At 41.3% G+C, this 27,662-nt stretch overlaps 1 protein-coding gene across 1 annotated transcript in view; it reads right to left on the bottom strand.

The window, feature by feature from the left end:
- SDC2 (syndecan 2) overlaps window positions 1-27,662 on the bottom strand; it is a 60,476-nt gene that overhangs the window by 7,830 nt on the left and 24,984 nt on the right. The window contains exon 2 of the mRNA XM_027717500.2: window positions 4,339-4,450. Coding sequence (XP_027573301.1) covers window positions 4,339-4,450 — 112 coding nt within the window. The remainder of the gene's footprint in view (window positions 1-4,338; window positions 4,451-27,662) is intronic.

Consider the following 27,662-nt stretch of genomic DNA (forward strand, 5'->3'; position numbering starts at 1 on the left):
AAGCAAATTAGTGATAAGGTGGGCACACACATAACCACCATCTCACACCTTCGATCTTTATCAGTGATGTGACACACACCAGAATGACACATTTGTAGCTGGCTTACCTCATTCCTATTCACTGCAAAGTCCCCAAAGCAATTCTAATCAACACAGTGTTAGGCACCCAGAGATGACACTAAAAACATAATACTAGTGCCCTGTCAGGGAACTGCAGCTGAAATAATTGGAGATAGTGCAAGGATGTCATGTCTCTGATAACTCTCACCCAAGGAGGGAAAAAACCCCAACAAAGCCTTTTATGTCAGAGGACCTGGACAACCACGCAACCAATGTCATGAAGCATGCTTGGGCTGGTTTAGCAGGTGGACAGAGGAAGCTCTTGCTCCAAGATGATCTGAAAGGCACTTACAAGTGGGACCTTAGGAAAGGGAAAATGAATACTTTCTGTGTTGTGTGCACCACGAGAGGAAGCACAGCAGGAGAGCGTGTGTGGCCCCAGCTGGAATGCCTGCCAGACACACTGCCATACAGGCCAGGGGCATCCAGGGTTGGCCATGGACCCATGATGGTTCCTGTTCAGCACCTGGGAGAGCGCACGTGCCCTCCCTTTCCCCAGCCCCACGGCCCCCAGCCATTCAACTCCCCAGCCATGTGACCCCCCATCAGCTTCCCTTTAGGTCAAGAGCCAAAGCAGATCTGCTCTTGTGTTGCCTGGAGAAACTCCAATCCTATCACCACAACTTTCCTCCAAGAACAGTCCCCAGTCAGTCTACACCTAGTTCATCCTGAGCTAACCTTCTCAACTCAAGCTGCTGAGAAATAGTGGGTTGGGGAAGACAAGAAAGTCAAGGAAAAATTTGCATGATTTTCTGATATATATATTGTATGTATTTACCATGAGTAACTTAAAAGAAGACACAAGAACAAGACAGGCAGTCTTCCAAAGAACTTGCAGATAAATCTGAAAGTGATGGTACCTTTCCTTAACATAAGGGTAGTCACGCTTCTTAGCAGTTACTTGCACTTATCTCCAAGATCAAGGCTCAGTGAAAATCTTTCATGCCAGAGAAAAAAGTAACAGTAGTTATAAAAGCATTTCAAGTTGTCTGTAGGCAGGAAAACTATTTTTACTTTTTATTGCTATCCTATATAAAACACCAACACTAAAAAGAGTGACAATAGACTGAAGCATTTCCTCAGAGATGGAGACTGCAAGAAAGAAACAATGGACTAATGAATTCACTATGGATATTCTACTGTTGATATAGGACAATGAGGAAGCAGGCATAGCTCCTTCGCAAATTGTTGATCAATGGATTTGGACTGAACACTTGGGCAAAGGCACAACAGTAGCTAAAGAGGCTATGAAGGGAGAGAAAAGAAAAAAACAGAATACCTTTGGTACTCCTTACGGAAAGCCAGTTTCTAGTCTGAAATGTGTCATGCCTACAGTGACATTTGTCCATGTTAATGCTGCTTGAAGACCTGCAAGGGCATTAATGGTGGTGCTGACAATTCCTTTTAATCTCCATAGGCCTGGTGGCAGCTAACAATTTTCATAGCAAGGAAAGGAGTCAGCGTGTTGTCATTCTGGATCTTTTGCTGGATCAAATTTGCTTGGACTGGAATTACATAGCAAGAAAACCACTCATGAGTGGGAAGGTTCTTTCTGTTAGAAATATTACATCACTGAGTATCAAGAGAGACAGATTGAACATAATATCAGAAAAACTGCTCAATGTTACACCTGCAGGACACTTTCTACATAAAACAGAGATAGCAGTAAGCATAGGAGGAGTAGGGTGGAGAGGATGCTACTTTTCTTCCCTGAACTAAAGACTTCTTGCTTTGTTCAAAAATATTAGATCTGGGTACTGTCACATGAGTTATCTGCAGGGGCATCCAGCTTGTCTCAGTCTACAATGAGACTTTTCCTGTTTTCCTGTAGGAAAGAAACAGAGAGTGCCAGAGACAGCAAAAGTGCATGCTATACACTCCATCTTCCACCCACGGCTCAAGGCTAAGCACAAAAAAAGAAAGAAAAGAAAGCCAAGGCGTTACTGTTGGTGATGTCTAGAGCTAAATTCTGTCCTTTTGACTCCACTTTTATGACAGAGATCATAGAAATTACTGAATAGTTAGGGTTGGAAGGGACCTCTGAAGATCATCCAGTCCAACCCCCTTGCTAGTCACCTAGAACAGGATACACAGGAACATGTCCAGGTGGGTTTTGAATGTCTCCAGAGAGAGAGACTACATGACCTCCCTGGGCAGCCTGTTCAGTGCTCTGCCAGCTTCAATGTAAAAAATTTCTTCCTCATGTTGAGGTAGAACTTCCTGTGTTTTAGTTTATGGCCATTGCTCCTCATCCTGTCACTGGGCACCACTGAAAGGAGTCTGGCTCCATCCTCTTGGCACCCACCTATAAGATATTTAAATTAATTTAAAAGATTCCCCTCTCAGTCTTCTCTTCTTTAGACGAAACAGGCCCAGCTCTCACATTGTCTCTTCATATGAGAGATGCTCCAGACCCCTCATCATCTTTGTATCCCTCCAGTGAACCTTCTCCAGTAGCTCCTTGTCTTTCTTGAACTGAGGAGCCCAGAACTAGACAAAGTACTCCAGATGTGGCCTCACTAGGGCCAAGCAGAGGGGCAGGATCACCTCCCTCGACCTGCTGGCCGCACTCTTCCTGATGCATCCTGGGATACCATGGACCCTCCTGGCCGCAGGGGCACTGCCAGCTCATGGTCAACCTGTCATCCACCAAGACTCCCAGATCCTTCTCAGTAGAACTGCTCTCCAGTGGGTCAGCCCCAACCTGTACTGGTACTTTGGGTGATTCCTCCCCAGGTGTAGTACCCTACACTTGCCCTTTATAAACCTTGGGTCAATAAAATCTGAAGCCAGTTCTTGTGTAGTCTTTTCCACTTCAAAAGCAGGGCTGTATTTTGAATTATCCACATCAGAAACAGCAAAACTCCACAGAGGGATGAAAAAAACCCCAAAACAGACCATTCTTCATACAACTATTTATTGTCAATATATGTCCTTTCCCGAAGCTTGCAAAGTCACCAGCACCTGAAGACATGACAGAAGGGGATGTTGACTGAAAGCGCATTTTTTCCTGGAGGTCAGAATTTTCCTTAGGCAGTACTGTGAACTGAATGAAATCACTGATTCATTAATTATTTTTTTTCAAATGAAATATTAAATCTCTCCTTGAAGAAGTCTACAGCAAGGAGGTCCAATTAAGCCTCTGATCTCACTGGAATGTCAAATTGCCCCTACAGAGGACTCTCAAAACACAGAGTATCACCCAGACACCAATGACCATGGGCCTGGATTTGCCTGGCAGCATAATCAGACCTCTTCAGACTTAATTTAACATATCTTTGAATCACCAAAAGAAAGGAAAAACACAAATTCGAAAAAATCTCAAGAGTGGTTTACAAGATAACATAGACAAGGTGTTAGAAGAAGGGCTCATCCTTTAAAAGTAAACCAGTATGTATAAACGTCAAAAGATATATTACAAAAAGTACAATAACAAAAAATAAGTAACATACTTGGACAATAAATGGGATTTCCACAGCAGCTCAGCAAATATTCACAACAATAAGGAAATGCCTTTTTCCAGAACTACCATAAAATCCTTCACTTAGCTTTTAATGGTTGAAGCCACCAAGCTAGTCTGGAAGATACTCCTCAAAGAAGCTTTCTAAGAGTAATGATTAATGAGGTTTCGCTGACAGTTTTTTTGAAAAATTTTCAGCTAGCTACGTGCCTCTAATGAGTGTTTAAGTCTGAGAAATCAGTATGTTATATTTAAGAATTTCTTTATTCACTATATGCATGTAATTACCTCAGAGAAAACTCATGTTTTTTCGGCAGTATCTAGACTTCTAAAGTGAAAAGAACAACAACAAAAGAGAAATGGACACCATGTTTACGTGAACCTGACTGCATATAAGAGAAAACAAGATTGCTGCTGCTAAATTAGCATTATGTCATGGGAGAACTAAGCCTTGCCTAATCCTTATTACTAAACTCCAGAGAGACCTACACAGAAACCAGAGGGAAAGAAGATACCCAGCAGAGAGAAAATAACGCAGTGAAATGATGCAACTAAGGCGTAAGAGAAAAGAGCAGAAAGTTAATACTTAAAACCCAGCCCGCAGGGGTGCTTAGTGCTCCATAAATAGAGAGCCCAGTACTCATGATATTCACTGAAAGTATCATCCCCAACTTATAAAGGAAAACTGCACAGCTTTTCCTCAAATAATTGCATTACTTCTTACACTTTTTAAATCAATTTGTGATATGTTGTCTCACCTGAACCTGACCCAGAAGAATAATCATCATCATCAATTGGATAGACGCCTGATGCTTCTTCAACAGAGCTGTTGTCAAGGTATAAATCTTTATCAGAGGTCAAATCTGTTCTCTGGAAAACAGATAAGAGGGAATAGTTAAAAAGATAACAGTTCTCCAGCATAGCAGTCTCTTTATCTTCAGTTCTATTTTTTAAGTTGTTGATGGCACACTGAAGTTTATACTTTCAGATTATGCCCCGCATTCATCTAAGTTGTTATACAAATTTGTAAAAATTACAGCATAAAAAAAAAATCCAAGGCCGCACAATGAAAACCACACTTCATCTTATTAAATGCATGAATGAATAAAGAGGATTTGCAAATACACTCTTCAGAGCTTCTGTAACAAGAAAGAAGCAAATCCCAGGACTGAAGCCCTCTGTCGAGATCTCAAATATACAAATCTATAGGCTGTCATGTGAAGTCTGTTCATTTGATCTCAAATGGGAATGAACAAGAACATGTATCAAGAACTACCTCAGAGGTTAGTTGAGCCAAACGTCACAAAACTCTTTAGAAATTAGAACAAACAACTGGGACTACAGAATACAAATGTTTCTAAGACAGTGCTATTGATTAAGGATTATCACATTTTCAGCCGGATCAGGCAGCATGATGCTCCAATTCCTAAATGAACAAGTCTCTCCTAAAATTTAACTGCAGCTTCAATAGGCTAAAAATTTGGTTTCTTGTAACTAGCACCAGATTTTTATGTCTGCAAGTATTTCTCCACTAAAGAGAGATTCTGCTAAAATCAGCTGAAAATAGAACAAGATATCAAACATCTTTTAACCTGACAATTCAGGTTTCGAAATACTAGCAACTGCCTTCCTCCACAGCTTTTCTAACAGAGAATAAACTTCCTTATGAGGGCCATGTATCTTTGATGACTGAGAAGGTACTATTATTGCTATTACTTTTACCAGCATTTCTGTGAATGCCTGTTTGTGATGACTTGTTGAAGAAAGTATGACAGTTCTAAATGGATTTTTGAGTAAAAAAAGCCCAAACACCAAAATGCTATACCAAAATGCATCTATTCTGTATCTCATATAAGCACCCAAAACTGCTGCTCTGAGTCCCAAATGTTTCCACCTTACTTATTACTGCATGGCATTGACTGCCAATTTTATTCTACCCAGCATTCACTGAAGCTTTTCTAAAGGAGTGCCAAACTATATATGGGGTAACTCCTGTATGCAAAGACTCATATCAGACTTTCCAAGGTAACTTTTTTTCCCAGAGATCTAAAAAATATTGTTGAAAACATTTTTTACTTCTTTTTAGGAGGTTTGTGGCAACAGATTCCTGTTTTAAGCTTCTTCACAGCAAAAAACTGCTCTTCAGTTTTATCTGCAATAAAAAATTATTCTTCATGGAAAGCAGAGAGGCCATCCTGATTATTAGTGTATGTCAGAGTAAAAAGATCTTTGCACCAGGGGTACCTTATCCTGGTTTTCTTCTACAGAGGAAAAGAAAAACAACATGATACTTCGTCAAAGTCTACTCCTTCTATGGCCACTTTTCCCCCCACATGTGTGGGGGAGGGGGAAAGAACCCTGGTTTTAATATAAGTTTACAAAAGGCCTGCTCTCATCTGCTGTTGGTTCACATGGTCTGCCTGGAACTGGCTGCAGTCCAAAGCAGAAATTCGAGATGATGTCTGGTCACCATCAAATGACTTAATTCCTTTAAAAGATGTCTCCAAAGGAAGTCATGAAGTACCGTGGTAGGTGTATAGGTGGTATTGTAATTAAGACACAGCTGAGACTGTTGTTTTCCGTATGGGAAAACAACTCCCTGTCACGGGACAAATATCCTGCTCTTGATCCAGCTGCCACAATGGACCAAGCCACTTCACCCCACTTTACTTTCAGACACAAGCATGGTACAAAAGAGACTACTCCTTAATATCAGGCAGGAAAAAACCAAAACATTTTGAAAAGGAAATGCAGGTGGCTGACCATGAGTGTAGAAAAGCCACACAATATTCCAAAGATATCAGAGGCAGTAAATGTTACCCAGTGCCAAATTGGGAAAAAAAACCTGAAGACCTACATGCAGGAATTTCCTAACAATGGAAATTGCATTTGGCGAGAGGTGAGAAATAGCCTGAGTTTGCAAAAGTTAGTGAATGAAAACTAGTCTGGGAACAGAAGCATCACACATCCATCCCCAGAATTTTTTGTGTTAAATAAAAATATGAACTTACCAATCAATTTATTCCCTAGACCATTTCCCTCTTCTGTCTATGTCAGAAGCAAACTTAGTAAAATTCAAAAACCAAATAAAACCTCCAAAAACTTTCCCCTCCCCTGTCAAAACAAGCAGTCCTGTTTTCTTGCTCTTTCCAGCCTCACAGAGAACACAGAGAAGACAGAAATGACTCCTGGCAGCTCTTGTAACAATTTAGTTCCTGTAAGACCTAAATTAGCTGAGCAGCTAACCCAACCTAGCCCAAACTGCAAGTGCCTGAGCAGCCAGGCTCCCCACCATCATATTCACTCCCTTTCTTTCGATGAATTATGGCTCTTCAGTTGCCAAAAGCTTTTATTTCTTACAATGCTGGGATGTTCTCAGGATTTAAACCAGCTGAAAACAGAGGAACAGAAAAGGAAGAAAAGCCTGGGTAGCTTTCAGCCCCAATTTCAGAATCCATTGTATTTTTTTCTGGGGATGCAATGGATACAATGTGAAACATTACTTAGTATCTAGTACTGCGGATGGCACAACTCCATCAGAATGAGAAAACTATTCCCCACAGTATTATAGAACTAGTACAATATTTACTATAGGAGAAATACATGGTACGGTGAACTCCAAATGCATCCAGATCAGACATCAAGCTCCATCTGAAGAAGATGCTTTGTAGCCTCTCTGGCCAGAACCCCTTGCTTCTGCCCACTGGTGGAACTCAGGGAGGACACAAGCACCCTCTCAAACCAAAGGCACAAAGAAGCATACTCTAGCTTAAAAATCCCCAAGCACCTGCACAGATAAATGCATTCATTGCACTGTTCCCAAACAGACCCTCTTTGCAAGCTGGCGAGTAGACTCTGAGTAGGAGCACTCGCTCTACACCCACGGCTTGCACCTTTTATCCCAGTTGTTTAGAAGCACATGGCTGCCTTAGATCACTTGGAATGAAAAATGCCTTAAGGCTAAGAATAAAAAGAAAAGTCCAACGTTAAACAAAAAATACACGGCCATTAAAAATAAGTCTGTGAAGATTAAGCTTAGAAAAATGAGAGATGGTTAACGAAAATAAAAGAATACTTCACGGTGCTTAAGTGAGTATCAAGCACTGAAGCCATGCTTTGCAATTTTATGCTATGTAAAAATAAATTTGATTTAGTATTTGCTCTAGAAATGTTTTCTTGATTGTCAGCTGGGAATCCATGGGGGTCCATGGACTACTTCCAGGATGTTCACAAAAGAAAAGTTGGGAAAACAAGTCTGTAGTCAGTAGGCTTGGGTAAGGTCTGTACTAGCATTTCAATATGCTTAGGAGGAAAAAAAAAAGTTTGCAAATTCTAGCTACATAAAACTATTTTTAGTTTTTATGAAGGCCAAATATTTAAGGGACTATTACCTATAGCTAACAATTGAAATCAAAGCCCTCATATTACTTTTATGTAACAGCCTTATTTTCAGGCCTATTAAAGCAGCAGGAACACCAGGCAAGGATGCCTCTGTTATCAGTCCTTTAATCTGGCCCTGAAGCCACAAAAACTGCTCGTTACCTCTTGACAGAGACTGCATTCTTGTCCATCATTGTTATCCCACTTATGTTTTTATTCCAAGAATATAATGCTGCAAAATCCTGTGACCCAAATACTTCACATGCTGCATACCAATGACCACTGATTCCTGTCTAGCTATTGACTACACTGGCATAAATCTAAATCTCATGGATGTAGTGTAGATTAGCACCCATTAAGTACTAGATAAAAGACATTTTCATACCAGCAATATGTTGAATTTGAAATATCAAAGTCTTTATTTTACTAAAGCTTACATTCAAAGTAATTTTTAATTTAATAAATTTAGATAATCCAGGACATATTAAAAACAAAAAAATACCCAAACCCAAACCCTCATTTTGACAGTAAATGAGAGAGGAAACAAAGCAAAAAAGGTTTTCTTGTATCATCATCTCACGAAAGGCATAAATCATTCATCAAAATTACAGCGGAAAAAAACTGAAAAACAATAATCAGACAACAGGAGGATTGGGAATGGATGGCACATTTCATTCAAAAAAAAGAACAAAGCACCCTGTCATAGCCATTCCCTTTTTCAGTGCTGCTGTTACTGTCTGTCCTCCCATTACGTGGGGGTGATTTAGGAGTAAGACTTTACACACTTTGATGCCATCTGGATGAAGCCAAGAAAGCTGGTGAGAGGAGCAATGAAGAAGTAATGTCTACTATGGCTGTCATGGCTGTTTGAAACTCAGACACAAGAGCAATGAGTAGCTGACATAGAAGGAAACATTTTATTATTTACAGATGCACTCAAATTTTTATTCTCTGCCTTTTTGAGTATAAGCATGGGAGAGAGAATTTGAGATTTGTAGCTGGGTTACTAATGGTACATTGCCTCCCTTTTTCCCTAGATGGAATTCTTTTAGATGTAACCTGTTTAGTATGCATGGAACCAGAGACTAATATTTAAAAAGTGATGTTATATTACAAATATCTAAGCCAGGGGCCTCTGAAAATTTGCAAGCATTACAACTGTTGATCAGGCAGAGATCTTACACATTAGAAGGAGAAAGAAAACAGATTTTCCTCTTCTATTAATACATAGTGCAGTTACATGCTTGCATAAAAGCATGCTCAGCTGGTGAGTCTGAGTTCACAAGAGTGATGTATTCTTTATATACACTGCATTTTTGGAAAGCTAACCACCTGAATGCATTCACCTAAAGCCTCAGGGCCATTGCAGAGGTTCCCATTGAAGGCCAGAGAAAAGGCAGTTGTGAAGAAGCTGTATTTCTCTCTAGGCTTCCTGCAAAAGGAATTATGATCTGTCACCTAACAGGAGTTAGTCCTAACAGACCTCAGCATTGCTGACCTTGAAGCAAGCAGGTATTTCCCATCACTGTCTGCCAATTCTTTGCTTTCCTGGTGTCATCACACCAGGAAAGCTGTCTCACAGGTGAGATTGTCCCATTAAGAGTTTGTTAACCTTGCCCAGGAATCAGTCACGATTTTAAACAAAAAATCTGAAGTGCAAAACTTCAAAATCAGATTTCCACCTCAATGCACCAGATTTTCCCACAGAAACATGCCAACCAGAAGAGCATTCACTTTCCATTTCTCATCATGTTACTAGTTCTCAGAGATGAGCCTCTGCCAGCTCCTTCAGTCTGCAATTCCCTAGGCTGCCCATATGTACCCAACTACAAACATGCAATTTTGAAGGAGGATTTTATGTTACAAGGTATGTTTAGCACTAATTGTCTTAGTACAGATGCCTGCCTTTCCTTTCACTGATATGCCCTACAGCTGGGAATAGAAGAAAAGGAGAGAAGTAGTCCCCATTATTTCCTTTCAAGGTCACACTGGCACTTTGAAGAACTCGCAACACAAACTTTTCCATGCAAATCCCAGCTCAGTGCACTGCGCCAACCATGGTGCAAAAGTGGTGGTGGGAGGCACGGTGGTGGGCAATTGTGGAATTTTCTGAGAAATAAGACACTTATAATTGGTGACATCATTTAAGCACAACACTCTAAGGACTCCCCATTTTCTCCCCTGGAGAAACCATACTGATTGCACATTGGTGATGTTAGTAGAGTGGGTACTGGCCACAGGGAAGCTGCCCTGCACCACAGTCTGGGTAACTGTCATCACAGCAAAAATATTCTTTCTGTAACACCAGGCCCCCAGATTGAATTTTCCAAGTTTGAGAGCAAGGGTTTCATACAGAAGCCAATATCTGCATTGCACATTTCCTCCAAATAATTTTGACAGAGTTACCACCTCCCAGTGTTACTTTAGAATGGCTTAAAACCCTCCAAACACTCCCCAAGGCTGGTCCCTTTCCATGCCAGTCCTCATGCTCATCCGCATGCCCAATGTGAAAACCAACCTTGCGATTGGAACTGCCTGGACTGAATTTGCAAAAGCCATCATCTCCCCCACCGCTGCCTTTGGCCAATTAAATAACAAGCTTTGATTGCCATGACTCGTTCTGGAAAGCTCATTTACACAAGGACATTTGTTGCCCTTCTTCGGGTAAAAGTGGAAGAGTAAACTGTCTTCGTATAGGTGTCCCCACTAGTGTTGTGTTTGCCTCCAGGGACAGTGTTGGTGCCGGCAGCGGCACAGCAGGCTGTCATCCTGTATGGTGCAGAGCAGAGCCACTACCACAGCTGGAGCACATGCCAGAAAGATTATTCACGCTCCTTGTACCTCATGTATAACTTCCTGATGCTGCACAAAACTATAGCTCTAGGCCTCCAATCTCTCACGACAGATAAAGAAAGGGTTTGACCGCTCGTGGCTGCTGAGGAAAGGCGGAGAGCCCAAAATAAACACAAGTACTGCAAACTGCTTCTACTACTGCTAGTTTCAACAATAGAGGAGTCCACCAAAAGAGCTGATTTACAGAGATTGCCTCATGTCAGAGCCAAGAGCCTAAATATGCTGGCTTTTAAGATGCACACAATCTGTTACGCCAGACTAATTACCAAAACAGAGGCGTATTTGACAGGGACTGCATTAATCAAACAACTCTTGCTGGTGTTAGGCATTTCAGCAGTCTATGTCATGGCTCACAATACAAAAATACACTGCATCCAAGAAGACACCAACAAGCTACCACCACGTCAGCTACTGTTCACTCACAGCCACGTGCCAAAGAAATTACAGTGCTGCAGTTGATAGATTTAAGTTCACACTCTTCACAAAGTTACAGAAACTCGTGTGCCTGTTTTCTAACAGTCATCTATGCCTTTAGAAATATTTCCTCATGTAATTACACGCCTTATGGTACATTATGTGATAACAGAACTTAAAACAGTAATAGAAGAACTTGTTCAAGCTTAACTGAAAATGTTTTTCATCCCATTATAAAGACCACAAAACTGCATAGTGGGTCTTTGGCCTGCTTACAGCTTTGGAGCTGAGGCTTGTCCTACCTTGAGAAGAAAGATAAATGTCTTCTAAAGCTCTGGTCTGTTCATGGTAAATTCCAATGGAAACAGCTTCTATCTTTCCACTTCTTTTCACAGTGTCTCATTTCCAGTGGTGTATCATTTATCTACTAGATGCACACAGAGACCAAACTTTAGTTTCTAATTCTAACCCTTATCCAAAAATTGTGTTGCCCAGGGTGGGACAGAAGTTGCTGTATGATGATGGAGGAGGGAAGTGAGCAAGCGAGGCAGCGAGATCAAGCAGAGCTTTCTATCTTTACACTTGAATATCAGTAGCACAATCTGTGATGAAGGACAGATCAAACAACTTTCTCCATGCTCTCCAGCTACAACAGATTTTACAACAAATATTTAGTAAACGATCAAAAATAGATCCTCATGAGTTATCCTATAGCCTTCCTAGGCTATCCAGCTAGGCTCAAGCCCCTATGAAGTAGTATTAAAAGACTGCTAGCTGAATGAGACCACAGTTGAGCATGCCACTCCAAAGATGTTTTCATCATCTACCCTGCAGAAGTTACGTATATCTTCATTCAGTTACAATAATTTTCTGGACCAAACCTTTATCTCTGTGTATCGGCACCACCACTATACTGCAGTGAAGAGCAGTTCTACACAGTCTACAGGTTAGGACCTTCCTAATCCCATGACCACATAAATTTACTCCAACTTCAAATCGTTACTTAGAAACGATAGAGGGGCCTGGCAAATCTGATATGTCAGCTCAAGCAAACAGTACTGCTGTGCTGTTTATGCAAAGCCCCCAGTTTGACATTATATCACATTCTCTAACCCCCACACCAACAGGTCTTTCCTTGTATGTGAAACTCAGAAATGAACACTGCAGTTTAGTTGTTGCCTTCACCTTGAAAACCTCAAGACAGCTTAAGAGTCAATTACAGTACACAGCAATTCCCGTTTCCCATGTAAAAGCAGAAGTTTAATATCAAAGTTTCTCTGGGTATTCCCAAATTTAAAGATTCAAAGCTCTTTTAGCTTTCATGCCAAGCAATCAGTTGGTGCAAAGAACAGTTTATTCTCAAACTCTGCCTTTGACGTAGGCACAATACAACAGGAAAACTATTTTAAAGGGGCTACAGCTGAATCAGTTGCCAAAGCGCTACTCTAGACTGAAATATTAAAGGGCAATGCAGGCAAAACAGCATCAGAAGCCAGCAGCCAGCAATGTGCATCACAGATTGATTTATCTCAATTAGCATAGCAATTTTCTGCACATTTTCCAAAAAGCACCCATCGGTTTCCCTAAAAATAGGATCAAAACCACCATGCAAATTGTTGTCACAGCTCAAAATGCTAATCATTTTTTTAAGGATACATCAGCCCATGTGCAGACAGGTTAAATTTAAGGCACAGCCATGACCAGAACCTAAATGCTCCCCTTTGAAAATGCTGAATGAAGAGATCAGCCTGCCTTTGAATGACCAGTCACAAGTCTGACAGTAACAGGAGAAGCAGGTAGCATTTGGTATAGAGGTCATAACTACATGTACCTGCCTCAGTGCTTTTAAGTCTATCGCACACTGGCTCTTCTACACACACCTCCTCTCTCCTTTCATGCTTTACTGATCTGTTTTGCTAATCAATCAGAAGAACTAACACTTATATTTTTGTCCCTCCTCCTGAGAATGTGGATGAATGATTAAAGCTGCCAGGGTAACCTCTCTGGCATGCATGCCATTAACTCCCCACCTAATAGCCTTTCCTCTGCCTTGATGCCCTGGCCCACTGGTGATTACTGCAATCCCTTGAAGTGGTCAAATTGCAGGGCAGACCCCATGGAAACCTATTTAGAGTTGTTCTAGTTCATACCAAAGAATAATGTTTTTAATACAGATTGTTCTTTTTAAAGCCCTACAAATGCAGCTGTAATCAACTGTAGTGGAAGCACTGCAAACCTCCACCAGTTTCAAAAGCCCCGTATTGATTCCTTTCCAGCCCATGGATTTCAACAAAATAACCCCATGCGAGGAATCCAGACTCAACTAACATGAAATCATTTAAATTAAGATCTTTTTGCCATTAGTAGTGAGAATTAGCAATAAACTGTCTCAATCAATTACATTCCTTTCACATAAACAGGGAAGTTACATATAAACCAACTATATTATTATAGCTACATTAAGCACCAATTAAATATTACTAACAAAAGTTATGTATGGCAACTGAAGTTTGTCAAAGGTGAGGAGGAATCAGACTTCACAGCTTAAAGAGCAAGCATTTTCAGTTTGATATCACTGCTACTCTTTCCACTGGTATAGTCTCCTCAGGCACTCAGAGCAAACACAGACAGCATTGAGAGACCAGGTACATGCTTGTGAGATACCTCTTGGTATCCCACATCCCCGAACAGTAAGACAACAAGGATGACTTTATTGCTATTTCCAGGTGTCAATTCCCACTCATCTCACTGGTCTCCAAGATTAAGTTGTTGGATTCAGCATTCTGATCCCATCTTACTTAACTGAATTTTTGCTACAAAGGCTTGGTTTTCATATCCTTTTTGATGCATACAAAGATAAGAAATGAGTTTACTTTGCATGGGATAAAACACCGCTCTAATAACTTCTACTATAAAAGCAGTTGAGTGAAATCAGAGATAGGGTTTCTTGTACTAGCTACCTGACTTCAGAAGCAGCCTTCTGTCTGGTATGCTGCCCTTCAGGCATGACTTCCCTCCTTCCACCAGGAAGAAAGAACTAGTGCACCATCAACACAAGCCCGCCTGACTCCCCAGCCAAAGATGACAGACAGGCTAAGCTGGGGGGACACAGCATCCTGCCAGCAGTGCCAGCCAAATTCCTAGTCAGGTGGGGTTGAGGCAAGAAGGAAGGATTTTTTCCTCCTGTCTTCCCTCTGTCTTTGACTCTCCTGACAGCTCCCTGGGGCTTGCAGTCAGACTGGACAAGGGAACCATGGGGACCATTTCTTCTGAAGATAGGTACAGCCCAGAGCTTCATTCAGAAACTAGATGGATATACTGAGCAGAATCACTAAAAGAGAATTTCTACTCTACTATTAGGAATTTCTCCCCACACAGTTGCCCATATAATTGCACAGCAAGACAAAACAAGGCAGAGCCTTGGTGAGGCAGTCTGCTGTCAGCCTCCATACCTGTCACACTTCCACACACCACAAAAATTAACATGCATTCATATTCCTAAGAAGAAACCAGCCAGCATATGTCTGCTCTTAAAAAACCCTACAAATATACTTGGAAAGCACCAAGCTGAAACCACATACTAGAAGGTACACTAAAATAAAAGGGCTACTCCACAAGCAGTGGAAAGGCTGACACCAGATTTCCTATGTAGGTTCCCCACTCCACCAAAATCCCAGCTCCTGCTCCTTTGCCCTATGCTACTGCCTGCCTATGAGCTGTGCACAGGGATATGGCAGAATATGGATCTAACAACTCTGAAAATGAATATACAGGAGTTTCTCAAAAGAAAGTTTAAACTGGAATTACATAAGGGACTACCTTCTTCCAGTACATTATATTTTTTTGGTTTAAAGCATGGTCAAGAAAGCTGCTGCTTTAACTGAAGTTTTAGTGATAACATAATCTCTCCCAATTATCATGTGCAATTGCCTTTAATAAAACTGTCTGAATTAAGCATCACATTGATTACCTTCAGCTGATGTTTTAAAAATAATGCTACATAAAACTAGTAGAACAAAAGAACTACAAAAGAACTACATTCGTAATGAAGGTAGGGATAAAATACACTGTATTTTATAAATTTACTTCCCTTAATTTAAAGGAAAGCAAGCCAAGTAAGTTGTTTGACAGCATTTTTAACAGTCATAGCTCTGACTGAAGAGTAAAATACAACAAAAGCTCTTAACGGTATTAAGTGTCTTCTAACAAAGAACAATTCTTTCTTTCTAGCATTCATACTTTAAATCAGAGTTCTGCTGGAGGAAACAAAGATTTCAGTATTTCCATAGCCAAACCTCAAATCTTCATATAGATGTCCCAGCACTATCAATACAAGGTTAGCAGCACTCTGCAATCTCCACTGCCTTATCAAGTCTAAAGCTTTTAAAAATCTATATGCCTACAAAACCTCCTGGAGCTGCTACACATTGAGGATTTCACAGAATTATTGACCTGGGTAGCCTCTTTATCCTCAGTAAGTTATTTTAAGCAACATTCTGCCAGCAAGCAAGTCTCTTTGTTAGGCTTTGTCTGTATTATTGCTAAAGCATTGCTTACAATACAGCACAAAACAGGGAGGTACTAAGCAGAAACCAGAAAGAGGTCTGTCAAATTCCCTTTTTATTTCTTTTTTTCTCCACTTCTTAGATATGTTTCTAATACCCTACAGATCACTGCCCTGCTGCCAGGATTCCTTCTATGCACCTGAGCCACCTCCTGAGAGGGGGCAAAGTGAATGCAGAGCAGACAAAACAGACCAAATCCATGTTTTTTCAGGACCATGTCCTCTAACTAGCGCACTTTCTTTTGCCTTGTTCTTTTGCCTTGCAATTATACACATCTATATCTATATCTATCTATATAAATATCTTGTAGAGAAACTGAACCTAGCAAATGTGTTTACCCACTGACTAAGAAAACACATTACCTGACTTGGGGGATGGGGAAGAGAACAATAAAGAGAGGTAAATTCCTCAGACTTTAAACTCAAACCCCAAACACTCTGCTCTATTTTTAAATTCCTTATCAGATAAAGGTCTCCAGCTTGAGGATCAGATTTCTTTGGCATGGTAGAAAAAGCAAATTTAAACCCAATACATATCAGCATACATCAAAAAGCAATCTCATGGTCTTGTGCAGGCTCGTGCCTGGAGGTATCAACAGAGAAGGTCAGTGCTAGCACAGCAGTCTTACTTGGATGTAACTTATGAATAGCCACAGTCGAGCAGCCACATCCATTCTTCTTCTACTTTTCTACTTATCAGAAATATTTATGAGGTGATCCTGTTTGGGGAAGCAACTCGTACTTTTAATTTGAAGCTTCATATCTTGAAAGCTTGTGTGCCCAGTGACCCATACTACCCCTTGGTGCCCTCAGAACTACTAGGACTTACCCTGTTTTAATCCAGGGGCACATTATAAAATCTACTCAACTGACAGCCCACATAGGCACAGAGAAGATTTAGATTTGATACCAACTTCTGTATCACACTTGATAACTAGACTCTCAGCTGAGGGCCAAGAGAATTTCTACTAAGGGCTAATTCTACAGAGGAAGCTGTCCAGGGAGAAGGGTAAAAGGAAGAGATTTAAACTTGAATCCAGAAAATCTTTGCTACTGATATTTTATTTCTAGATGTTAGATCAGCTTTTCTATTTCCTTGTTAAGCCTGTACCCTTGCAGAGGGAATAGAAAGAACCGATGTTTTCTGAGTTAGCAATTCTGTACTGCTTGTGAGTACCACAAAAAGAGCTTTTAAGCAATGTCTTACGGAAGAAACTAATTCAGCACTGACATCTTTCTGCTACTTAACATGGTTAAGGGTTGGCAAAAATAGCAGACACAATGAATAAGTAACCTGTCAACCCTGTGCTATTCTAGATAAAGCATGGATGTATTCCAATTATCTGCACTTTATTTCCAACAGTTCTGCTTCAAAAATACAGCACATAATCTGCTCCATACAGCTGTCAATCAAAGGGACAAATTCTCTTAAGTTTTCTTGCAGATATGTCCAAAGCAATTGCACTTTGCAAGGCTCTTCCCAGATTAATAACAAAACTTTAATTCAAACCGCAGGTTTTTCTCTGCAAGCAATAGAAAAAGATTGTTATACTGATGGCATTAGAAAGCTTCTTAGTTCCTGTTTCTGTTTGCTTCAGTAAAAGCACCACTAAGCACTCAGAAATGGAACAAGCAAAAAGGGGTTTCATCAGCCTAAGTGTTACGGATGTCAGCCGCTTAACAGACCTGACCTCGCACAAACCTGCTCACCTCCCTGGATTCTGTGAGCTTAAAAAAAAATCCAAGGACAAAGTGGGAAGGTGTAAAAACTCTGCTTAGGGAGACCATACACCAAGACATTCAGACCACTGCAAGACAGCACAGAATAGTTTTGCAACATTACTAGTAAAGTTGCATATGTATAGCTAAGAAACTAGAGGTCAAGGACTGCAATGCAACATGAAGCAGTATTTTAACATAAGTATCTATACCGCTATGTTAAATAGAAGCTAGATAGAAGAAGGCTCCTGTAATGTGATTTTAGTAGAAAGCATAAAGGAGCTTTCTATCATACAATAATATTGTATTCAAGTTCTTCTCAAATTAGACATTTGCATCAAGAACAAACCTCTCCTCAAAGGGCAGGGCATGAAGGCTGTAAACATATATGAGCAAATTAGATGAAGAAGTTATTGATAAATACAATTCTGCAAACAATACAAATGGAGGCAGCTTTTTATGGCATATTGGGAAGAAGAAGGAGGCAATTGCAACATGTTACATCATGGAAGGCAGCATTTGATTACTTGCTTTGATCAGACAGAAGAGACCAGAAAGACACTGTCACATGCCATTCTCAGGGATCATAACTGAAGGTAGGCAGATGATGACCGAGAAGCATTTGAGAACTGAGAATGTGAAGATCATTCCTGCTGAAAATTAAAGTTATGTCAATAACTGATGTCTCTTCTTAAAAGTCACTCAGAAGTTCATTCAACTACATAATGACACAATAAACAAAGACTACTAGGCAGAGGAACACAATACCTATTGGCATTTTGATAAAGCAGACTCATCAGCTCATTTCATTTCTTTAAAAAACATGAGTCGGTACTGGACACATGCCACTAAAACTAGTGATACTTGTTCAGTGGAATACATAGTTGCACTTCACTTGCAGAAAAAACTGGCTTATTGAGATGTGCTGGCACCTTGAGAGTTTGCTGTGCTGAAACTGCTCACCTCACAGCCTGACAGAGCACAGGCCCCTCTAGAGACCTAAGGCCCCAGCCCAGCTCCTGACAGGGGCTGTCCTTCCTCCAGTAATTACATGTGCACACACACAGGCCCATGGAGCACTCCCCCAGGAAGCTCTGATGGGCTGGGAGAGCCGATTACTACTGGCTTACAGCTCAGATGTATGCAACCGAAAGGCTTAACAAGCCTCCATTTAATTCTTTTTAAGTGAGTCTGAAGGGGGGGAAATGATGGGTTATGAAGAACACCACCAAAAAAAGTGACATAAAACAAAGTGCAAAGCTGTGTGATGACACCTCAGTTCCCAATTACCAGTGTGAGGGCAGCATCAGGAGGCCTCCATGCCTCCTGGAAAGGCAGCAATCACTCTTTATTTTCTCCCCAGACACCACGTCCTACATGAGCCCATTTACAATTTTAAAAAGAAAGACCAAGCCATGCTCTGCAGGTCTAATATTTTTGAAATCGGCTTTGGAGGTCACAGGCTATGGAGCAGGAGGGAGAGGTAAAGGCCTGTCCTGCCTGCTCCCCTGCCCATGGCATCGGCAGCCACTGGCCCTGGGAATGCTGCTGCTCCTCCAGTGCACCATTTCAGCAGCCACCAGCTTCAGGCAGGCAGCAAACAGCACTGAGAGCCAAAAGCATCCCTCCAGGCAAGTCACAGCCTGCTTTTACAGACAGTGAGGCGTTTTCTTTGTTACTTTCCCAGTAGGGCTGGTTTGAAGTGGCACACCATTTGCATTCAGAGAGAAAAACCTCATTTTGTCATCAGAAAGCTGGGGAGAAATTTCCAGCAAACTATCTCCGGGCATGTGCCCACTGGACACTAATCTGTCCCCGCTCACTTTGTGCCAGCTCTCACGCAAGCCCAGCTAGCACTGGCCAGCCAATGGGGCCTGGTTTTTGAAACCCCATTTTGTGAGAATGAGAGAGGGCTGTATTGTTCCCCTCTCTGTGTTCATTACAGCCACAATTCAGAGGTAACACAAAATGGAAAGCACTTGGGTTTGGAACAGCCAACTGCAGTCCTTCAGCACTTGCTGAAACAAAGGATAAAAGTAGCATTTAAAGAGTTACCACAAAACCTTAGTATATACATTCTGTACGTTGAGGGATGGGTGCAGCAGTATTGCTTTTTTTTTGCGTTGTTTCTTTTTTAAGCCAATATATGAGATTCAAATAAAGGGATAATTAAGGATACCTCACACCACTGCTCCACCTTATACTATCTTAGGAAATTAATATCCATTATTGATTTATAAACAGGATATATAGTATCCTCTATATCCTAGGATATCCTATTATCAATTTATAATCAGCCCTGTCATCTGTAAGTTAAACTCATGTTCACTGAAAGAGTTGCTAAGAGGAGCAAGTTTTTCCCTCACTTTCAAGCTTAGTCCATTGGATCACACAGCTGAAGGTTTCCATCTTGCTGGAGAAGATTGTCATTCATGACATTATGCAGCGCTGAAGAAGCCAAACAGATTAAATGGACATTTGCATTTCCAGTCTGCTATAAAAGTGGTTTATACCAAGCAGTGTTTAAACAGTAAAACTGTCTGCAATTGCTGCTCTATAATCTGTGGGAAATCAATCAATCTCAACATTGAGCTTCCATTACTGCTTCTCAGCAAGCAGATGGAAAAATTTCCAGGGCACATACTTCTTGTTTATACCCCAGCGCTAAAGAGGAATTAAACACAGATTCAGTCTGCATTCACAGTGATTCTGGCACACATCAAGCCTCAGGCTTGTATTTTCAAAGCAAAGCACAGAAAGTATCATGACACCTCCAGTTATGGCAGCTATTTGGCATGTTACTTCCCCTCTGAATGTATCATTGCAATAAATACTCTCAGGACTTGCCAAAGCAAAGCAGAGTATCCCATCAGAGCCCTCATCCTCAAGCTGTTTGAAATCTCAGCACTTCAGAAGAGAGGTGCTCAGAGAGAGCACAGGACACAGCTGTGGTCCTGTGCCACCAATGGAGTCTGGCTGCTCCGGCTGGAAGCCAACGCAAGCAACGGCATCAAACTCAACATCTTTTTCAGACTTGTTGCTTGATGTTGTAATGACTGTGGGATTAAGACTGTGTTGTTGGGGATTCAAAGGCTTACTTCTTTTAAGAGCGTAATCTATGTTGACACATTTTGGTTAAGATCTAAGTGTCTCTTGCTCTTAGGGAGCTACACGGACACTGCCAGAAAACACTATGCACACCAGCAGCTGACGTTTCTGCTCAAGAAAACTGAAGGTGTTTCCACTTAAGCAGGGGAGGGCCAAGAAGGACATGTGGGCACTCTGGCCCAGGTACAGGATTTGGGTTGGAGTGAGGTCAAAGCTAAAGAGGCCAGGTAGCTCCCAGAGGCTCAGCACACCTTGTGACAGGGTCACACCCGGATTACCCTGCTTCCTCAGCTGGATGTCAACAGGCCCAGGCCATCCCTCTTACGCAGGAGATGGCTTCTAGAGGGGATTAATGCTCAACCTTTACATGTTGCTTTATTCTGTCGTGCACAGGTTGTTGCACAGTTCTCTCTGGCATGGTATAGAAAGCATATGCCTAACATCCATCACCTGTTTATCCCTTCACCCTTGCCCCAAAGCCAGGTTTCATGTGACAGAGTCCCTTGCTTTATCTGAACTGGGTGGACAGGTTGTCCCACAAATGCACCAGTTACATCATTCAATTTATTGCGGCCAAAGTGAAACAGTTTTCCATAAGAGGGATATCAGTGTCTGAATTCACACTTCTCTGACAATTCGCTGACAACTAGTTTAAAGGCAGCTCCTGCCCCACGTATTTATCCATTAATAAATCCTGAGTGTCTAACAAGTGCCTGGCATGGTAGCTGGTCAGGACCAGGAGCCCAGAAGAAGGGCACTGCTCCTCACTCATCTCTGCTGCTGACTGCAGCCACACAACCTCAATAGTGCCTCCTACATGGGCTGAGGGTTTCAGCTGTCCTGATGAAAACTGCCACGGCCTGAAACATAACATCAGCCTTGGATGAAACCTAAAGTATTTTTGCAATGTTATCTGCAACTACTCCTACTCTCTGTGTCCCTCTGTTTGGCACAGGGAGACAAAGGTTAAAGTGAGCCCCTGAAGAGTCATATGCACATTCCTTTCCCTCTCAGTACCTATGTACAATTAGATCTAATAATTACTAATAGATTTCACTTGAAATTTTGAATCCACTGGCCTCATGCTGGATTATTCAATACAGTGGCAGTCTTGGATGAGGTGGGAAGACAGAAAGTCACTGTATTTCAAGCACCTAATTTTACTTCAATTCAGAGTAGCTAAATTTAGGGCCAAAAGGTCCTTCTACAGATCAGCGGAGAGAGGTAAATTTCTCCAGAGGGTTGTTCACAGTCCTCAATTTATGTGTGAATTCAGACTCCTCAGTTAACAGTTGAACAGTCTTTCCAACACATGTTAAGCAAGGGAGGCAATCTCTGACTGAAATGGCACCTACAACATCATATTCCAGTAGGTCTGAATGAGTTTTGGAATAAAACGGTAGAGAGGCACATTGTAAAACCAGCAGATCATCTGCATCTTCCAAGGGAATAATTACCACGAAAACAGAACATTTATGAGGCTTGGAAAGAAACCTCAGTATCCCAGAGCTGCCGTAAGATGCACTGAAAAACCCCAAACCCCACAACTTCAGGCTGCAGACACGTACTTGTGCAACCGACAGTTCCAGAAAGAGACCTCTGTTCATTTGTACTGACACAGTATAACCCAAACAAGTAGGTGACTCGTCCCTGGACTGGGACAGTGAGTACTCATATACTTTATAAAGTACACTTTATAAGGAAGGGGAAAAAAGCAAAACAACATAACTCCTGACTTCAGAGCTCTTTCAGCAAGAAGAGGTAGTATTTCTCTGGCTATGTACAACAGCAGCTATTTCAGCTGTACAAGCATCCAGACATCACTGTCATGAAACTAAATGTGTGGATCTGGCTGCATAGAAAACCAATTCTGCTGACTAATTATCACAGCATTAAGTGCCAAAAAAATTCTTCCAGGTAAATGTTTTACCTCTTCCTCTGTTGATTATAGTCACTTGATGACTGCTATGAAAGTTATACTGTTCCACACTTGGAAAACTGCAACTCTGATAGTTATTAATTCTACCCTGTACAGTCATTAAATGAATAGTAACATATATCAGTCTGTTCTCAATGCCATCCAGTGTGTAGAGGACAATGCATGCTGAACATAATGCTTTAGAAATACAATTTTCCATGTGCCACTCTGAGGAAAGGAAACACAAGGAGTAGCTGCATTGCTATACAGTAACTGAAATCCACAAGATACATGACTATTCAAACTTCAGCTATTCCAGAAGGACGTAAGGGTTTGTAAAACTTGCAGACTGTGTATTTTACTTTATTTTCTCATGCACAATGAGAATGAAGTGTAATCTATCAAGGCTTAAAATTAAACATCCTGTATCTATCATATCATGGGACAGAAACCAGTAAAACCAGTTCAAAATTCACAGTTCTCTTCTATGCAAAAGACCATTGTATACCTATCAGTTACAGATTTTCAGAAAAATTGACCTAAGGCCAACCTCTAAAAGTGAGTTGTGCTTGTGTTAAAAGGTGCCTAAAGTTTCTGGTAATTATACACCTATTCTACCATCTGCAGACAATAAGAACCTATTTCCTCAGCATAAGACAGCATTCCAGTTGCTATTCCTGTGCCACCTTCTCTTTTGAGCCAGGGTATTGATAAATGGCCAAACAGTATGAAGACCCCCTAAGGATACCTGCATATAATGCACTTACGAACAGTGGTGTCCTGGTCAGCAAGATGAAATTACCTCACAGTGGCTTAGAGAACCTTCCAAGTGGGACGTATTGTCCTAATGTAATAGGAGGCTGTGGGAACAAACAAGGCAAGAACAAAACAAGACAATTATACAAAAGCAACTTCCCAGATAATGTCTGAGAAGCAATTACAGGATATTGGCAAGCTTCCTGGCCCCAAGCTGAAGTACCATCGTTGTTCATCAGCGAAAGGGGAAAAGGAAAACAGAAAAAGCACCAACAAGCACGGAAAATTTAACACCCATTCCTAGAGAGCTCAAACTGCCCAGAGGGCCAGGCTTAAAGTGAGGCATTTGTCTCCAGAGACACCTACTTTTAGGCAGGGATTTGCCTTGAGCTCAGTGTCTAAAATCCTATTTTAATCAGTGGAAATCTAGTCACTGTGGCCAGGGGGGCCCTCCTGAGCTTCCTAAACACAGGCACATAGCACTGCTTGTGATGTCTCAGGCACCCTGCCTTGCTCACAGCTCCTGCTCCAGATGAACACGTGCCTCCTGCAGGTCCCATCACACCTTCCAGGACTGGACTATGTAGACCTCCCAGTGCCAGAAGGTATCTCAAATGTCACAAAATGTTAAGATTATTTGTCTTCTCTTCCCATGCTAGGAGGGCTGGAGTTGCAGGCAGAAGGAAGAGGCTGTCTCCAAATCAGGGGCTGGTCTGTGTCATACAAGAGAGAAGACCCTGAATGAAGGTTCTGCAGATGCCTGAAACACTTCTGGAACGCTTAGCTTTGTAACATAAACAAAGTTTGGCTTATCACCCTTCAGTGACAGCAGCTCCTGCACAGTAAGGCAAGCTTTGGCGAGCCAAACCCCCAGATACTCCTCACAGTAGCAGACATCAACCCAGACTTCCGTATCCCATGTGTGCTAGATGATTATAATGCAGGGTACAAGAACTACACTCAGCATTTTTCTTCCTCTGAGGTTGCCTTTTTTAACTAAAAATGCCAAGCACAGAAAAAGAAAGTTTCCAGACTTTCAAAGCTAATTTAAACAACTTGTTGCTCATAGAAGTGAGAAGAATACCAGTGGTTTTTAACACAAATCTATCTGACAATTTTTCTAACAACTAAAAAACCAAGAATGCCGATCTTTGCCCTCTTCACCACAACTTACAGTTGCTTAAACTGGTTCTCCTTTCTGCTGTAGGAAAGACCCTGAGAATCTGCAATAGCTCCTGCACCAGTGAAGGGACACATCTAAGCTGTCCCTGTTGAGCTTTTCTATAGATCACTGAGTCCCCCTCATCCCCTGCTGCCTCTGACACATCCACGTCAGAGGCTGTGGGAGTGCAGGCTGCTATACCAGCCACAGTTTCTTGCAACAGGAACAATCCTCCTCCTCTTTGCCATAGTGAAAATCTAGCAAGGTCATGGTGGGAAAGAGGAGGGCACCTTTCTCACCACGCTTGTGCTGTCCTGGCTCCTCAGTGAGAGATCAGCATTTTCACCAGTTCTGGGTTCCGCAACCACACAGAAAATAATTTTTGGTCTTATGCCTGTAGATCCATAGCTATGAGGTGATTTGAACAGATTTACATGTAGCTTTTCACCAGTTCCCGGACACGTGGTCCCTTTGCAAAACTAAAGTAAGTCTTCAAAGGACATTAAAAAGGACTTGTAGGCTGTAATCCTGATATGAAATGGGCAGCTGAAGACAGCAAAGTGAAGTATTACCAGTTGCTTGTGTTAAAACACATGTAGACCTTCTAGTTCCAGAGTTTCCCATTGTACAGATCACCAGTTATATTTACACAGATATTAGCAGAAAATCTTGGTGAACATCTCATTCTTTTTTTCAAGGCCAGAAAGACAGGTCCAGGCAAAATTTGCACAGACTGATGTATTATTACTGATGTTTTCCTCTTGGGTGGATTTAGCCACAAATGGGCCAGACAGGGGAGTTGATAGTAGCTTTCCCCTCCTCATAGAGGTGGTGATGAAAGCTCCAAATAAGACTTCCAAAATAAATCCCACCATGACATTTTTAGGGCGTAGGCACACCCCAAAACCTCATAAACCAACAAGAGGGCTTTTGTTCTCTTGACTCAAGTCCAAACATTTCAGAGTACTCCACTAAAAACCAACAGAAAGGCTACCTATTTCCTTCCTTCCCAGGCTCTCAAAAACAGTAGCAGTGGTATTTTTCTTCAACCATAAATCAGACTGCCTACTAACACGCTGCAGGATGACATGTAGAATTTAATTTGTACGGGCAGTCAAAAAAATAATAAATAAATGCATGACTGTACTCCATACTGCACTCACTTCTATTAAAAATTAGCATTCTGCTTTATTGCAATAATTCTAAAGGGGACAAAAGGACAATTTTAGAGAAAAAATAAAGCTCTATACACACATACACACAAAACAAACACACTTAAAACCCCCCTCACAAAATCCAGCCAACACCAAGAAAGGACAAGTCCCAGATTTTAATTCCTTTATAGGCTTGAGGTCTGTGATTAAGTTAAACATAGGAGCAATTAACTTTTGTGCAAGTAACACATAGGCTTTACTGCATATACAACTAGGAAGCCTTGACAGCTTCCTCCAGAACAGCCATTCCCACAGGGGCTTTTAATTTCTTTTAAATACAAGTACCTCTTGTGAGGAACAGAAAACAATACACAAACTTCACAATAGCCTGAGGATCACAACACAGGCCGGAGGGGGATGAGGAAGGGCTAGGAGACAGAGGATTTTTTTTTTTTAATCTTTATTAGAAATTTAGAAAACTTGCATATAATTCTAAATTTCCTTGATTTTCACATGAAGCATAGTTGCTGCAATAACAACAGTCATAGGAAACTAGAAGCCATTAGCAGGCTGCTTACTCAATGTTCTGCCCTTTTAAGGCAGAAAACATGTTCCAAGTTCAAACTTGCTCAATGAACTCTATTACCTGGGCCTAAAATTTTTCCTTTGTGAAGAGAGAAATCATCTACATGTTTCTACTGTTTTCAAATACACAGGAAAGATTTATTTGTCTGTGTGTTCCTGATACTGCCTTGAATGAGTAGCATGAAACCAAAGGTCTCTTACTTAGAAAGGAATGAGCATTAGCTTCAAAATTGATAGAGCATTAGTACTGTGCATAAATTCAGACTTAATTGGAGTAACTTTCCCCAACAAAATTTTCCCTTAGCAAAATCCTAAGGCTGCTTCTGACAACGGGAAAAAAACCCACCTTTATTTTGTTGGAACTACTGACTGAGAGATGTCCCCCCTTCAGCACCTGTAATGAAACCCACTGTGCTGGTTTTGGCTCGGGTCCAGTTCACTTTCTTCACAGTGGCTGGTTTGGGGCTATGTTTTGGATTTGGAACACAAGGTTGATAATATAGTGATGTTTTTGCTATTGCTGAGCAGCACTTACACAGAGCCAAGGCCTCTTCTGCTTTTCATACTGCAACACTGGCAAGGAAGTTGGGAATGCATGGGAAGCTGGGAGGAGACACATCTGGGACAGGTGATTCAAACTGACCAAAAGGATATTCCATACCATATGACATCATGTGGGGGGAGGAAGGAGGAAGAGGGGAATGTTTGGAGTGATGGCTTCCCAAGTTTGTCTTCCCAAGTCACCATTACGCATGATGTAGCTCTCCTTTCCTGGGAATGGCTGAACACCTGCCTGCCCATGGGAAGCAGAGAATTAATTCCATATTTTGCTTTGTTTGTGTACATGGCTTTTGTTTTCCCTATTACACTGTCTTTATCTCAGTGCATGAGTTTTCTGGCTTTTACCCTTCCAATCCTCTCCCTGATCTCGCTGGTTGGGGGAGTGAGCGAGCGGCTATGTGGGGCTTGGTTGCTGGCTGGGGTTAAACCATGATACCCACCTTGTGTGGGTTGAATCCAAAGCATAGGTAATACTACTGTCCTTGGAGAGGTAGCCTTAAATTATGGGAACCTGTTCCTGACAATCAGTGATGAGAGAGGAAAAAAAGAAAAGTTCAGGCTTTAGCATATTCCTCTAAGGTCACACATTGCTGAAACACTGAAGCCAAACCAGAGGGATGTTTTTCCCCTTCAGAAATAATTGAATCACATTAGAAAAAAAAAAACACCTATCTTTTATACTGGACACTAATTGAAAAAGATACAAAACCAAATAAGTTTAGGAAAACATTAACCTTAATTATACTGTAAAAATCCATAGCCGGTAAAATAATCATCCACATCTGATACTTACTTATTACGTGCCTTAAGTAAAACTGAGTACCTAGCTCAAGGGAATCCCTGCTTAAAAATTAAACATAAATAAACTGAAGCACAATAAGCCTTCAACAAGACTTCATGATTTAAAG

The sequence above is a fragment of the Pipra filicauda genome, unplaced genomic scaffold (genome assembly GCF_003945595.2).
Source record: "Pipra filicauda isolate LSUMZ 115617 unplaced genomic scaffold, ASM394559v2 scaffold110_size2237424_pilon, whole genome shotgun sequence".
In the NCBI taxonomy this organism is placed as follows: Eukaryota; Metazoa; Chordata; class Aves; order Passeriformes; family Pipridae; genus Pipra; species Pipra filicauda.